This window comes from Numida meleagris, chromosome 7 (assembly GCF_002078875.1).
Source record: "Numida meleagris isolate 19003 breed g44 Domestic line chromosome 7, NumMel1.0, whole genome shotgun sequence".
NCBI lineage: Eukaryota > Metazoa > Chordata > Aves > Galliformes > Numididae > Numida > Numida meleagris.
In genome coordinates this window covers 14,299,754-14,315,873 of record NC_034415.1, presented here as the reverse complement: position 1 = coordinate 14,315,873, position 16,120 = coordinate 14,299,754, and the positions used below count along the sequence as shown (strand labels likewise).

The 16,120-nt window shown below is 35.9% G+C and overlaps 1 protein-coding gene and 1 long non-coding RNA gene across 3 annotated transcripts in view; one reads left to right on the top strand and one right to left on the bottom strand.

Moving 5' to 3' along the window:
• Window positions 1–16,120, bottom strand: part of LOC110402244 — a 99,287-nt gene that overhangs the window by 57,657 nt on the left and 25,510 nt on the right. Inside the window, exon 4 of the long non-coding RNA XR_002440990.1 lies at window positions 157–249. This is a non-coding gene — a long non-coding RNA (uncharacterized LOC110402244). The remainder of the gene's footprint in view (window positions 1–156; window positions 250–16,120) is intronic.
• LOC110402239 (uncharacterized protein KIAA1107-like) overlaps window positions 1–16,120 on the top strand; it is a 39,412-nt gene that overhangs the window by 1,212 nt on the left and 22,080 nt on the right. The window contains exons 1-6 of one of the 2 annotated variants that reach the window (XM_021404080.1): window positions 246–2,090; window positions 7,539–7,804; window positions 8,716–8,833; window positions 11,623–11,712; window positions 14,213–14,293; window positions 15,394–15,490. In XM_021404080.1, the coding sequence (XP_021259755.1) occupies window positions 7,588–7,804; window positions 8,716–8,833; window positions 11,623–11,712; window positions 14,213–14,293; window positions 15,394–15,490 (603 nt within the window). In that variant the 5' untranslated portion in view covers window positions 246–2,090; window positions 7,539–7,587. Of the gene's footprint in view, window positions 1–245; window positions 2,091–7,538; window positions 7,805–8,715; window positions 8,834–11,622; window positions 11,713–14,212; window positions 14,294–15,393; window positions 15,491–16,120 lie in introns of those variants that run through there. The other variant, XM_021404079.1, reaches the window with a different exon arrangement.

The following is a 16,120-nucleotide window of genomic DNA, read 5'->3' as shown; positions in this document are numbered from 1 at the left end:
CTTGTCTGCTCCAAACTTTAGGCCAATAAATGAGGGGGTGCTGACTGGTGGTACCACCAGGCCTTACAGTCCTCCCTGACCCATAGTACCTCTCATTCTTCTCAAGAGCCGAGCAGTACTTGCTTTACCCTGACAAAGTCGCAGTGATGCACCTACCTCCTTCACAGCAGCGCTGATGTAGCCGATGGCCAGCATGGGTGTGCATGGAAGCAGAGCACTGTCACACTTCCCAAAGAATTCCGGATGTGCCTAGAAGAAAACATATGCACTTTTAGGCTCTTGAGGAGTTGATGAGAGAAAGGAGAAGGTGTTGCTATTCTAGAGTTAAATGCCTAAAAGTAATATAGGCTGGCTGGCCTTCTGTTGTTGCTTTCACCTATTCTTTTCATAAATTTGTAAATAAGGCAGCAGATGGCTGAAATATTTATTCAGGGTATGAAATTTTTAAGTATGAAATGATACTTTTTGAATTGAGATTAATATCTAAAGCCATGTAATCAATGTAGCTGAGCAGGCTGATAAACTGGTGTTGGTCAGTTTACTGTTGGTCTCAATCAAGCATCAGCGAAACAATGAGAAGCAGAACACAGTTTTTGTTTTACGTGCATTAGTTCAATTTCATTACTTTACCTTTCATGCAGAAATGTGATACTGCAGATTAAAAAACCTCCAAATTATTTTAACTTGCGAATTGGGAAGTTGTTGGGAATAATTATCTTAATTATCTACATACTGCTATAGTACACCTTTACTGTTTTAATGGGAAGCACTTAACATGTCTACAGCTCAGAAATATTTGCTTCCCCTTTGGTCTGTGTTTGCAGCAGAGAGTCCTGCGGGCTCTCCAAGAAGTACGGTCTTAGTTGTGAAAAAGATCTTATAACTTGAAACAGCTCATCTAAGTATAAACCTTTTTCCATTCTTAAAAATTCTTCTTTTTGAAGAGAGTCCTCAAACTCTTTTCAGTTCTTAGGTAAACTTCCACATATGTTCAGAACAGTGTACGAAGTTGTATTTTGCAAGATTGAAGATTAAGTTGAGGGAAAAAAAAAACAATGTTTCATACTTCAGCATTTAAATTGAGCCACCTAGCATGTTCTGTGGAAACGAGTGCCACAGAATGCACTGAAGTTTAATGACAGTGAAAGGCTTTGGACCAAGGGAAGGAAGCAGCTCTGGTTGAAAAGAGCCTAGCTTCATTGTTGGACTGGTGACTTCTGCTAGTATCTGTGATTCTTATAGCTAAGATACAAATAACTTAGATCTTAGCATATCCAAAGCAGTGCCTCGAGTTACAGTTTGTTGAGAGGAATGTATCCTAGTTCTTGGAGCACAAGAATTACCGTGAGGACTTGCAGCCTAGACCTTACCAAAGACCTGGTGCTGCAGTTGAGCTCCTGAGAGAAAGTTGTCTATAAGTGTTCTAGATTTTCTGGTTATAAATACTGTTCCTCGATAGAATAGAAGCAGAATGCTAGTGTAGTATTGAAGCTTTCATCAAACCTATAATAACATTTCATTCCCTTTTCCTGTTTTCATTTAGCTTGTCTTTTAGCTTTCCTTTGGGATTTAGGATTTCTCTTTCTCATAAGCTATATTTGGCTTCATCTTGGTGAGACTTCCTTTGGGCCTCCGCCTTTCTTGTGCAAGAGGGACATGGGCCACATGTTGCTTGTGTGCTGGAGCCTGTGCAGCTCCCGTTGCCAAACTTCTGTTTTTGAGCAGGTTGGAGGACATGGTGAGCTTCATGCTGGTCTTTCTGCTCAGCCTCAGTGTGAAATAGCTGAGCCCTGCTTTGTTTTCCCCTTTGTACTTCAGTGCCTGAAGACACCAGGAAGAAACTATTGGTCACAAGGAAGTGCAGCATCCATATTGCAGATGCTGATCACCCTATACTTTGCCAGTGTTACAACACCGTAATAGTGAGTCTCCCCTCCAGTAGCCTTCTGTCAACTCTTAAAAACGCAGCTAAAAAAGGTCAACAGTTGCAAGCAAGTCAATGTCAGGAAATTACTGCTCAAGCAGGGTTCTACAGTCTGCTTTGAGAAGGGAGAAGCTCAGCATCCTGGAAGGACAACAGTTTGTCACAGGTAATTAGATCATTAATATCTTGCCCTCTGAGAGGTAAGTTGTTTTTTACCCTTTTTCCCATGAAGGGTAAGAAAGTATATGAAGTTGCATAGAATCCATACTGAATTTGACTTGTTCCTCCAGTAAGGATGGACTGTTGTAACAAAGGAAGTTAAGGGAATTTTCTTCCTTCGTATCACTGAGGTGTGAGGAAAATTCCTTCTTGGATGCTCCATTCCTGGAGGAGTTCAAGACCAGGCTGGATGGGGCCCTGGGCAGTCTCATCTAGTGGGAAGTGTGCCTGCCCATGGCAGCAGGTTGGAACCAGATGATCTTTAAGGTCCCTTCCAACCCAAGCCATCCTGTGATTCTATGGTTTTATAGATTTGGAACCTACATTTTATTAATTCATACAACTTAAAAATGAGGAGAAACACAGGTATGGAAAATACATATTTGACATGGTCAAACAGTATCTAGACAAGAGATTAAATTCTATATATCATCAAGCAGGACTATATGGAAAATATATGTGTATATATAGCGTGCATACACAAAAAAGGCTATATGCACCGAATCTTCAGTCTCAGCTACAAAGTGCTTTCTTAGCAGATGTGTAGCCTTAACTGTAAAATCATCTCAGTTCACTGTAATGCTCCTACTGTCACTAAAATACTGTTATCATGGCTATAATTCTAGTGGTAGTAGATTGCCTTGTTTGTTTGTTTGTTTTTCACCAAGATTAAATACTTATAACTAAATCTTAACATCAGTCTCAGGGCCTCCTGTCAACCAAATTTGACAGGCTCAAATTTAGGTAAGATTGAAAACAAGAACTTCCTCAACTGACAGACTTGTTAAAAGTTTGAACTGCATGTCTGTGTTTAGGATATCCTGTGCCTGATCTAGACTTTTTTCCCTGTAGTTGCAGCCCTCATTTGTTAAGTGTTTTAATTTTTAACGGCAATATTTCAAACATTAATCTGCTGTATTAGAGCAGTATTAATAATATTATGGGTAGGAAAAGGGAGCATAATTGCATATAATAACAAATATCATTAAAAAAATCACAGGAAGTGTTTATTTGCTAGTGTGTGTTATTTTAGATGCAATATATCTTTTTTCTCCCTTTCATAACATGTAGATATATTTGAAGTTTTGGATGGCTTAGTACTATCAGAGTGATTCAGTACTGGTTTAACTTAAATAACTAAGTAAAATGAAAAAGGCAGACTGTCATTTCAAACTGGAAAAGACAACTTTAGAAATGAAAATCTAGTCACTACTCTATCTCCTGATATTTCTATTAAAAGGGATGTGATTTAAGGAAGGGAAGAGGGAAGACCTAGTGACAGCTGGATGAAGTTAAGAAGCAATATATATTGATCAAATACAAAGGAATACAATTGTCATTGTGACACTTATTGCCACAAGGATTAATTTGCGGCACCAGCAATTGACTCAAAGTAGACCAACCAAAGCTTCAACCTTGTTATGTTTGTACAGTTCTGTATCTGACAGTAGAAGGATGCTATATCTAGTTTAAGTACAGAGGAAAATGTTCTTGAAGGGAAACTACTAGACAGCATGATGACAGTTTCTCTGTAGACTCTATGTACGCCTTTGCTTTATAGAAAAAAATATAGTCTATAGCTGCTACAATTAGTACAGCGGATGCCCGATAGCATTGTTCCAGTTTCATCTGTCATTTAGTCACACCTCTTGCAATTTCACTACTGTCGTGTCTGTCAGAATCTTTCCTTTGTGCACAGAAAAGAAAACAAGCCAGAAGGTGGGATATCTGCTAAAATTACATGACCTCAAATACACTACAGAAGATGATGGTTTAGTCTATTTGTAGATTGGCCTTCTCTTCCATGTCAGGTTTCCATAAAAACTTGGGAGTATTTGTTCTTTAAATATAGTTAATTTCCATTTAGAGTTCCATAATGTTGGTTTACCAAGTAGTGCAAATGGGAAGCATTTCTTTAAACAAATTGTGCACAAAATTACTCTCAATGGCTGCTAGATATTTTCATAGTTCCAATTAGGTACTGGCTATTCTGTGGGGGAAACAAAATATAACTTCTGCTTATGTATGCTGAATTCCTTTAAACTTTGTTTAAAGACTATGATGCATCTAATGAGAAGAAATTTAGAGAAATACTTTTCATGATAAATCAACTAAGTTAAAATAACCATCTCAGCTACAAAAAGCTAAGCACTATCAAGCAGATAGTTCTTCTAGCTAATCTAAAGGGAAATTAAAGAATCTCAAGTGATTCAGGTAAATTGAGGTTGTGCATGTGACATGCCTAACTTGCATTAACAAAGATTCACTGCTATAGATGTATTGCTGAAATATCTTAGCAAGTCACCCAAGGTTAAGTGCAATGCACCAAACTATTTGCTGCAGTTACATTCATGGAAGACTTCATTAAAACCACGGGTGGGAAATTGTTGGTGTATTTTCTACATCTTCATTGTTATTTTATCAGCAAATGTTAATAGATCTTGATTATTTTGGCATTTCATTATGATAACACAAAGATCTACTGTTTGAGTAAAACTGTGTGATACAGTATTTTAGACATCTGCAGAAGATATTTGAGGCAAATCTAGATACTGCTTGAAGTTCTAGCATGTGCTATACCAAGTTCCTATTGAAAACAACACACAGTATCTGCACAAGTTGTAAATAAAAGGAAAACATAATTTGTTTAGTCTGTGTCTGCTGATTGTATTATCCCTCACAATACCAAGTAGCTACTTGTCCCTCTATTCTAAAGTTATGGTTACATTAAACTGATGCTGTGCTGCCAAAAAAAGTAGACTTAGCCCTTTTCATATAGGTCAGACTTTCGTGCTTCATGCTATCTGTGGTATCTATGATGGAGAGTTTTCTGATGGATTTTAGCATTAACAGTTGTTCCGTGTTGCTAACTGAACTCAGGAAAAAAGAAATCAAAATAGAAAAATGACCCTCTCTCCTTGAATTAATGACTTGTTCAAGCCTGTTTTGTAATCTCTTTACTAATATTCTACAAATCTGGGCATATGTATAACATATCTACAACAACATGTACCAGACATTGTCTGTTTAAACACTGAGCATTTAACAACTCTGAAGCACTTAGCTAGTGACACTGATGTATATGTACATATAAATATGCATGTGTGTATGCATATTTATAGATCTATTTATGTATCTGTTTATATATATATATATGTACATAGGTGTACGTGTATATAAAAATAACTTCGTTTAAGGAGAGGGAGGCTGCTAGCTGTTTTCTCCAGATGGGCTTTCAGTGGAGAACTCTCTCTCAGAGAAAGCAGAATCTGTTGTAGGAAGGATTTAAAAGGCTGCTACCTAGGTAGCTGAGAATATGGTTATAGATTCAGTTAATATTTAAATCCAGTGTTCTTTCATGCAGGTTTACAGCTGCTTTGGGACAGTAAGAGTGGCTGTCATAAAATCATATCTTAGAATGGCCTCGGTTGAAAAGGACTATAATGATCATTGAGTTTCAACCCCCCTGCTGTGTGCTGGGTTGCCAACCACTAGACCAGGCTGCCCAGAGCCACATCTAGCCTCGCCTTGAATGCCTCCAGGGATGAGGCATCCGCAACCTCCTTGGGCAACCTGTTCCAGTGCGTCATCCCCCTCTGAGTGAAAAACTTCCTCCTGGTATCTAAATCTAAACCTCCCCTGCCTCAGTTTAAAGCCATTCCCCCTTCTCCTTATCCACCCTCATAAACAATCATTCCCCCTCCTGTTTATACGGTCCTTTCAAGAGCGTATGTCCTAGTAGGTTTCGGTAAAGCTTGGTGTTCCAGTGAAATTCTTGGAAATAACAAAAATGAGTTCCGCATAACTTTAAATATGATTTGTTTGTTTTAAATAAAGTTTTTTTCCACTTCTTTGCTTAACTGTGTTCTTTCCATGGCTTTTAAGTGGTTTGGACCATGTCACTTTGTGATTTTGTCAGTCTTGCAGACAGTGGCTGTGGTCTGCAGTAAGGAGATGTGCTTCTTAACTCAAAGGATGAAACAAGTGGATCATAGAGTAACCTTTCAGATCTAGAAACCAGTCGCTTGGTTCTGATTTAACAGCATGTCTGTTTACTTGTTTTATTTGTAGACTTCCTAGTTGCAGTAACTGATGCTATTTTTACTGACTTAAGCTTACTGGTAATAGAACCATATTCCTGAGGTTTCTTAAGTAAATTATCTGAAAATACCCTGAGAATTCCCTGTTGCTTCATTGCCTAGTTTAGCAGATTGCCTACAGATATGTTTTTCGGTTATTGGCAGAAAGAAAGCAAGAATATTAAAACAATTATTTTATGATAAAGCAGTACATCTGTTAGAACCAATTCTCCCTCAGAATCAAGTTGTACTGTCTTTACATGGTGAATATGCAACAGCAACAGAGCGGTGAGTACACAAAGTTGTGTTGAAACATTAACCCAACGTGTTGAGAGTTAAGAATGAGGACTCAAGGCTTTTGAATATGGGAAGGTAATTTCTTTATATCTTTTCTCTGCCCCTTTAACAGCACAGTGTTCGAGTAGCATATTCAAATTCCTGGGTTCACAGCATTAACAATAAATCCTCTTTGCCATGGAATGAGTGACTAAACACAGATCTGCAAGTATCTATCTATGGAATCCTAGGCAACTGTAGCTCTTCTGTTAAACTTTGTTAACTTCATTTATCTGGTATGAAACCACAGATAAAACATGTTATCTGTTCACATTGACTATTTAAGGCTCTATTAAGTTGCTGAAGAGCAGCATCTTTCTTTAAATATGAGAGCTCTGCAGTCACAGACTGCAGGCTTTGTTAGCCTTTCCAGATCCTGAGCCAAAAATAAATTGGTGAAACAGATGGGAAAGCGGGAAGCTGGAATTACTATATGAGAAAAATGAAAACTTTAGAGTAATCTTAACTGAAAACTTTCATGCTTTCAAGCAATTCCTTTTGAAATTTTTTTTTTCTCTCTAAAGCTTCCCATAGTTCTTCACTTGGGTTCTTGATGTTAGAAGATTTTCATGTTTTGATTTTTTTTTAATTTGATTTACAAAGATAAAGTCTTTTCTTGGTCACACTAAGACTTATAAACCTGTGATCTATCATTACTAATACACTTTGCTTTTGCTTTTGCCAGCACATGATGATGGTATATGAACTACAAAAAGTAGGAAAAAATGCCTTTGTTCCTTGTAACTTGACAGAATGTTTTATTAGTAATGTTGTTTTTGTTCTTTTCTTGGGGGGAAGCGTTAAAGAAACGCCTTTTTTTTGTGGAGTTTTAAGAAGTTTTCTTATTAATTGCTGTACAGTCCAGTTTTTTTCTTTTTGTTCATGAACTTTGTTAGACAAAAAAAGTCATTTTTTTAGATTTTTTTTTTTGGTTGGTTAATTAAAAAATTGCAGGAGTGAAATTTAGTGTCATCTTTTAGGCTTGTATATTCATCTGATAAAAACCTTCAAGAATCTGAGGAACTGGCTATGATGAAAAAGGTTCTGGAGCCCAAATTAATACAAGAAAACAACACTGCTCTTCAGAACACTGCAACAGATGTAACTTGTCTTGGAGATGACAAAAGTGCAAGAGCTGATCAGAATGCGCTAAGCAGAGCTATTCAGGAAGAAGTTGCTTGTTCATCTAGCAGTGAAGGGGAAATTCCAGAAGTCACTGATGCAGAAAGTAACAAAGCCATGGCAGGTAGGTTTGTTACTGTATTTTTCTTGGTTTTGTTGTGTGGGTTTTTTTTCCCTTTTAATTGATTATCCAAAGGTTTATACAGATGTAAAAATGAGGGAAAAGATTAAAGCTACTGTTGTAACACAACCTACTTGGATATTCTTTGCTATGGTCTACCTTGTTTTCATGTACTCTGACAAAATGAATTGCTGGAAAAGTTTGGCAGGAACAGTTCCCTACCAGTCCATAGTGGAAATCTGAAAGGATGTGCTAAGCACTGGGCATGTACATCATCACGGTGTCCGCTTTTTCTCTGTAATCCAGCAAACTTTAGTAACTTTAGTCCTGAGCACATGGACTTTCACAGAACATCCCCCCCCCCCATCTTTTTTTTTTTTTTTTTTTTTTTTTTTGTAATCATACTAGTTACAATGCATCTTATTTTATGAGGGCTTTGGAATCTTTCAGAGCCCTCCCTACTACCGATGTGACTGCATCCACACTGGAGGTAGTTGCTCCTCCTACAGCTGTGTCAGTAGGGTATGATCAAGCAAATCTGTTCATGCAGAAGCTAGTAGCCCTACAGGAGCCTGAACTTCTTCAAAGTTTAATTTTCACGACTACTGAGGTACCAGATAAAAGAAATGAACTTGCTACATGATCTTACAAGAGTCACTGTAGCACTCCTCTTGTATATATACCAAACAAGAAGTGCTGTTCATTTTCCAGTACCTCTGCTCGTGATGCCAAGTAAAACGCATGTCCCACTGCTGGCTCTGAAAAACCTTTCAAGGAAAATTCTACCTTAACTATGAAATGTTAGAATCTGATATTGTGAAAATTATTTTCTTTCAAATATTTCAAGTTGTATCCTGAAAATAGTCTAGTATATGCTAGACAAAGTGAAAATGGCTACTTCTCCCCACCTGCAGGTAATTCCAAGCTAGAAACTGCTTCTGCATTAGGAGATGACTTACTGAGGCTCTACAAGAAGCGTTGCTGTCCAGATATTAGTATTTGCATAGAAGGCAAAGACTTTCAAGCTCACAGGTATATAAATGATCAGTTTCTTCTAAGTTGGCCATTGTAAACTCATATAATGACTATATCTTCATGTATAAATACTGTGTAGGTTTTCTTTGTTAACTTTTCAAAAATAACCTGTGCTCTCTTTAAGGAGAGAAAAATCTACTAATAAACTGTTCAGCTATTGCTACTGAATAAAATTACCGTACGTATTAAAAAAAAAATCTGCAGTTGAAATTATTCCTTTTTTTTCCTACTCTTCAGAATCTGTGCATACAAAATCTGACTTTACGTTGATTACATCAGTCATGCCTATGTACAGACTGCTAATCTGCCTTCAGGAAGTCAGCAACCTTTACTAGATTGAAAGTCCAAGACCATTTAAGAACTTTGGCCCACTTGACTCCTGTAGGTTGGGAAAGTAAATTAAAGGGGCAGTACTATTCTTATCTTGTACATTTGGTATCAGTCTGTTTGCATGTAATGTTTGCATTTGAAGTAGCAAATTGGAGAGCCTGTATTTTATTTGCTTTATGTACAAGTAAATAACAGGGAGATACTCAAAAATCTCAACTACATTTAGTATTTTCTCAACATAAAACTGGTGTAGGGTGTTTTGTTACTGACACTGGATATATCTTTACAGAAGGTGCGTCATAGTAGTGGGGGTGGGTTGGTTGGTTGAGGTTTTCTGTTTGGTTTATTTTTTATAACAGAGTTAGGATATATGTTAGATTTCCAGAATGGGCTGTGGTTAGGCTTGCTTTTTTTAATTCTGGTCTACGCTATATGAACGCACGTTGCAACTTTGAGAAACGAGTTCTTTATTGCAAAAAGAAACTCGACAAAAGCATTCCATCATCAGAGATTCTTTAATTTAGGCCACTTACTGCCTGAAGCAATGCATCTAGTCTAACCAGCATCAAAAAATACGGCAGCAAATCATAGGGAAAGCAAGGATGTTCTGAAACATGCACAATAGTTGCTTGTTTTAGCACCAGATCATATGAACAGCAGGAGTAAATAAGGGAAAGCTAACTTCATGTACAATCCTGGTGAAAGTACCAGGATGATTTAAGTTGATTTTTTTTGTTGTTTTTTTGTTTTAAAATTCTAAGACTGGAGACAGTTTAATCATCTCAGTACTTCTTACTTTCTCACGAAGTCTGATGAACTTCCAGTATACTTTACACCAGAGCAGCACTCTGAGAGAGTTGACAAGCTGTACCTTACTGATGCTGTTGTATTATTAGAGTTCTGTGCAGCAACACAGTGTGATCAGTAATAAACTTGTGGTGCAAACCACAACAACAGAAAAACAGATAAATTTATGTCAAGTTCATATGGTATATTGATATATTTTATAAGCTACACTTTTATCAATGCTATATGTTTAGGTAATACATACTTGTCAGTAGTCTGCTAATGACTAAAATTTGTCTGAAGTAGAATGACAGAATTGTACATAGTGTGTTTCATCTCTGTGATACTGTGTAGTATCTTGCAAAAACAAGATAGCGTGCTCAGAGCTGTGATACAATACCCATTTAAGTGTGGACATATTAAACTGCAATGTAAGACATTCTGTAAAAGCTTCATTATTGTTATTGCTGGGTAAATCACCGGAGGAATGTCCAAGAAGTTCCTAATTTTAAATACTGAGGCTCCCAATGAAGGAAGAAGAGAGAGTTATGAGCGACTGCAGAATATCTGACTAGAAAAGAAAACATAGATAGCATTCTTCTTACTACTTCCTATGCAAAAATGAAAGTGCTATGAAACTTCTTAAGAGCCAACAAATATTTGTTAAAAAAAAAATTGTAATTATTCTCATGCCAGATGTAACACTTGCTTTTTCTGCCACAGGAAATACATGACAAATAGCAGTTTTATAAATAACAAGAATCTTAATAGGTGTCAGGAAAAATATCGTAGGTGTGAGAATATCATCTACAGATACCATAGTGCAGATAAGACGCATTAAGGCTAATGCTATAACTGGTGTAAATCAGGAAGGCTGGAATCATAAAGCAGTTCTCATCTACTATCTTCTCTTGCCTTTTGCCCTTTTGCTTCCACCATAAAATGCTCCTGTTGCAAATGTTTTCTCATCTGTTCTCTGAACACCGATACTGGGAGAAATACTGCTGGCCTGGGGTTTCTTTATTGCCTTTGAAGTAGTAGTAAATTGGATGAGCCCTTTTATAGCTAGTTATGCCTTTTGAATATGCAGTACAGGGTAGTAAGTCTAAACAGAATGGATAGCTCTTCACAAATAGTGCTAGAAACACATAGCATATTGTTGGATTATACTGTTACTAAGTTTTGTTTTTTTTTTACTTTTAGTATGTGCTGGTAAGTAGCCAGACAATTTTGAGTAAAAAATCTTATACTTCTCTTTTCATTTAAATAAAGAGACGTGTTGTAGTGTAAAGACAATTCGATGCAGAGGTTCAGGATATAATTATTTGATCAAAATGATGCTGTATGAACAAGATAATTTACTTTATTTGGTAAATAGAAGAAATTAATGTGCAGTTTTGTATCATATGAAAGGAAAATATTTGTGAAAATAGATTTCCTCTATGTGGATGTCAGTTGTACTAGAAGAAAGCTATAGCAGAGAAATTTAGAGTGCTTTTGTTTTTTTTCTTTAGCATTTTTTTAAATTCCGAATATATAGGGGGAGAAGGCATAAGATATACAGATGACACCTTAATGCATAAAGGGCAAAGATTTAAATCAATGTTATCAGAGAGTCTCATAATAAGTATTTGTATCTGGTAGAATAATGTTTACCTTTTCTCTCTCAGGGCCATTTTATGTGCCAGATCTAGTTACTTTGCTGCTATGCTGAGTGGAAGTTGGGCTGAAAGCTCCCAAGAGCACATCACTCTTCAAGGGTAAGTGTTGTCTTTGCAAGCCTTGTGAGAGCAAAGGTACGCAATTTAAAATCACTGCAAATACCTAGCAAGTGTGCTGTGCACTGGAAATTCATCTGCCTTGACGTTTTTGTTCAACCTGATACATTTCCTGACTACTGCTTTGACTTAAGTATGAAACGGTGTATGTATATTTGTTAAAAATGTCACATGGCTCAGGGGAAGTCTTTTTCACAAAAGGGTGCTAATACTTTTTTTGTAGTCTGTTTTAGTATTCAGTCTATTTAACACTTTTACTCCATGTTGTACATGTCATGAAAAGCATCACAGCTGCATAAGCAGTATATCTTCATCTCTCTTTGTACAAGTATATTTATGATGTAAAGACAAACAATTATATTTCTTAATTAGTGTTTAATAATGATATCATACAAAATTTTGACTAGTATGTTTGTTCATTATGACCTTCTGTGTAAGAGCTGACAATAACTGAGCTGTCAGTGCAGGGCAAATGCTTCAGATTTTTTGTCTACAAACAGAGGAGCTGCCACGTTAGTTCTTTTTAGTAACGGAAAAATCAATTGCAATAGTTTTGCAAAGGTTTTAAATCACCTTTAAAAACAAATTAATATTGACACATCTACAGGTTAGCTTTTTGTAGTTTAACCGTGATGTTGGCCAACTCAGCTTTCTTCTGAAAGAACTGTGTACCTTAGAGTGCTTCAAATTGTAATTGCAATAAGATAATATGAAATCTCTTGGCCAAGCTTTCTTGTATTTTCATCATTTTAATATTCTGTCTGTGCAATAATATAGCTTTCCTGATTTTGCAGCAATCTGTTGATTTGGTTATAAACTTAATGCTCATAAATCAATTCATTTTTAATTGATTCTTTAACTTTTATCCTATCCTGAGAATGCTTTAGAGGCTGATAGTCAACAATTACTTTAGAGTTTACAGTTCTCTCCCAGCATTTGATTTCTGTATGTGTTAATTTTTGGCCAAGAAACTTTAATCCTTGTTTTTCAGAAATTCTCCAGAGAAGTGCTTAATCTTTACGTTTGGTATGTTTTCATGCTGATGTCCTGTAATTTCTGGAATTAAGAATCATGTCCTTTTTTTTTTTTCTTTTCTGATGTAATTTTTTTTTTTGCAAGATGTACATTTGCATGCTGTCTTTTTAAACACTTGCAAATAAAATACATGTGGCTTTATTCTGAAATAATAAAAATTCTGCATAGGATAACAGCTATCAAGACTGGGGAAACTCCTTTCAGCTGATTGCTCTGCATAAGGAAGATACAGAGCTGTTGGAGCAGGTCCAGAAGAGGGCTGTGAAGATGATCAAAGGGCTGGAGCACCTCTCCTATGAAGAAAGGTTGAGGGATCTAGGCTTGTTTAGCTTGGAGAAGACTCCAGGGAGAACTCATTGTGGCCTTCCAGTATTTAAAGGGAGCTTACTACCAGGAGGGAAATAAACTTTTTACATGGGCAGATAATGATAGGACAAGGGGGAATGGCTTTAAACCAAAAGAGGGGAGATTTAGGTTAGATGTTATGAAGAAATTTTTCCCTCAGAGGGTGGTGTGGCACTGGTGCAGGTTCCCCAGAGAGGCTGTGGGTTCCCCATCCCTGAAGGTGTTCAAGGCCAGACTGGATGGGGTCCTGAGCAGCCTGATCTAGTGGGCAGCAATGCTGCCCATGGCAGGGATTGGAACTAGATGATCTTTAAGGTCCCTTCCAACCCAATCTGTTCTATGATTTTATGGCTACCATGTGTGTCGATTTTGCTTCCTAGTGTGTTGCAACCATTTTTATCTTTTCTTTTTAGTCATCAATATCTGTGGCTTAATCGTGCCTAACATTTCAAAGGATCTTAACTCAGTCTGCATGTCAAAGTTCCATTTATAGTAATGTACTCAGCACTTACAGGTTTTGAAAATTGCAAACATAACTCTGTGAAGGACTTCCAGGTTTCTTAATCTGAATCCAGCTACAAAGACTTTGTCTAAATATTTTGAAATGCAACATTCCTACCTAGCATTGTAATATAACTACTGAATCTATTTATATTGCAGGAAAAGCTTAGATATATTTGTAAAAGTAATGAATTTAATGTATTATAAAACAATTGTGAAATATCTGCCTACTTAAAAACTGACTTATTACTAGTAAAGGACTTAAGTTTTTTTTTAATCCCTTCTTCATATTATCAGTATATGTAATTTCAATATTTAGGTAATTATGTCTAATCTTACTAGTAGTCTGCTTGTGACTAATTTAAAAAACTACTGAATATGAGTTCAACCAAAATATAGTCCATATAGATACACTGCAGTGATCTGGAAAATATATTTAATATTATCCTGATAATTCTGTTACCTTCCATTCACAGAATGGCTGGATGATGTATCACCCTTTTGATGACCTTTTTTTTTTTTTTGTGAAGAAATGTGGTAGCTTTATCTATACTTATTTTTCATCTCTATTTGTGTTTGTTTTTTTTTTTTTTTTTTCCAGCATAAGCCATACAGAAATGAGTGTCATCTTGCATTTTATATATGGAGCTATTCTGGACTTCCCAGAGGAAGCTGATGTTGGGTATATGTCAACTTTTATTACTTCTAACTTTATTTTGTGCTTGTTCTGTATTTTCTCAGTTAAGAGTCTAATTCTCAGTTAAGAGGAAAATTCCTCTTGTAGAATAAAGACAAAGATGTAAATGTAAATGTCTTGTAAATTAGATGAAGATGTCGAATGTAATGATTATTGCACCTAAACATATTTGAGGAAATTCCAAAAATAAAGCTGTTGAAGAAGTGTTTATTCAGCAACTACTGGAAAAGGTGGACCAGATGTTTTGGTAATATTATATAAAGACAGTGAAAAACAGGAGGATGTTTTATAGCAGAATATATAGCACATATAATATAATAATGTACTTTTGCTTGTATATTCCTCTTAGCTTTCAGAACTATATCTACAACATGGTAATATATAATAGTGAACATTTGGAATGTATTTTGAAACAATCGTTTGATGTAAAGGCTATGTAGTCTTAAATCCCAATATAATGGTTGGCATTTTTTTCTGGTATAGTTCTTAATCCCAGTTTCATGTTGCTATTATATAATAATCCTGTATTAGCAAAATCTGAAATGTATGAATTAGTTTCTGAAAATACTTGTATGTTAACTTTGGAACTCTGCCACTAAATATTAAAAAATAAAAATAAAAACCCTAAAATTTCTCAGCGTTTAGAAATTCTAAGTCAAAATTTATCTATGTAAAATGAAGACAGAATTGCTTATAATATGCCCTGTAATGTCAAAGTTCAGATAATAAATTGATTATTGAAAATAATGCTAAGGTATTGATTATTGTATAAAACTATTAATAGTTTGGTCACTGTGCTTTTTTCTATTTGGAAGGGACACAGTTCTCAGATACTGTGTAATCGCTGACGTTTTATGTAGTGCTTGGAAAAATTACAAAATGCCAGAACTCCACTGGCACAAGTATCTTTTTCACTTGTTACACTTAATGTAAAGAAACTGAGAGTTTTTTAAACTGTTTCTCAGCCAGTAGCTGAGAAATTTTGACCGAGCAAATAGGTGAAATTAGTGTGTAAATTGTCTTGTAAGCAGAATGCATGTCTCTCAATGATTGTTTCATTCCTATTGTTTTTGCTTTATCTGTAGTCGCATGTTGGGCATTGCAGATATGTATGGGCTGGACGGGTTGAAAGAAGTAGCTATCTACATTTTGAAGAGAGATTACTGCAATTTTTTCCAAAAGGTATGTCAGTTCTCATGCTACTCTGTGAACCATAAAGCCTAAAGGAAGAATTTTGATTCCATTACTTACAGATCATATTGATGAGATACTTAATTGCTGCGTGGCTCATGTTTAGGCTGAAGTCAGCAGAACCTATTCCTGTGTGTGAATCTATTAAATTCAGTGGGATTGATGATGGCAATAAGGCCTGCGGTATCACCCACCTATTTATAGAAACTTGTAAACCACAGCCGATAAAAAGCAGTATTCTACTCCACAAAATAGATACATTAAATTACATGGAACAAAATGTAAAATATTCCATTGTATATGTAATTGTTCTTAATAGGAGTAGGAATATGTAAATACTACCTACTGGCATATCAGATTTCATGGACATATAGTTCAACTATATTCCTGTTCAGTAAAAATAGTTTACAAACAAACAACTACTTAGAGTCAAGCATTTTCATGCATTAGGCTCATTAAGCTGAGTGCTACTTTATTAACCTGTCTGGGAACAGATGATTTTCCTATTCTGCATTAAGGCAACCAGACTTAAATACTGTGGCAACTAACACTAGTTCCATAGACTTTGTAGTTCTGCACAGTTTCTCTAAGTCACAAACCACAATAATTGTGATAATTTTT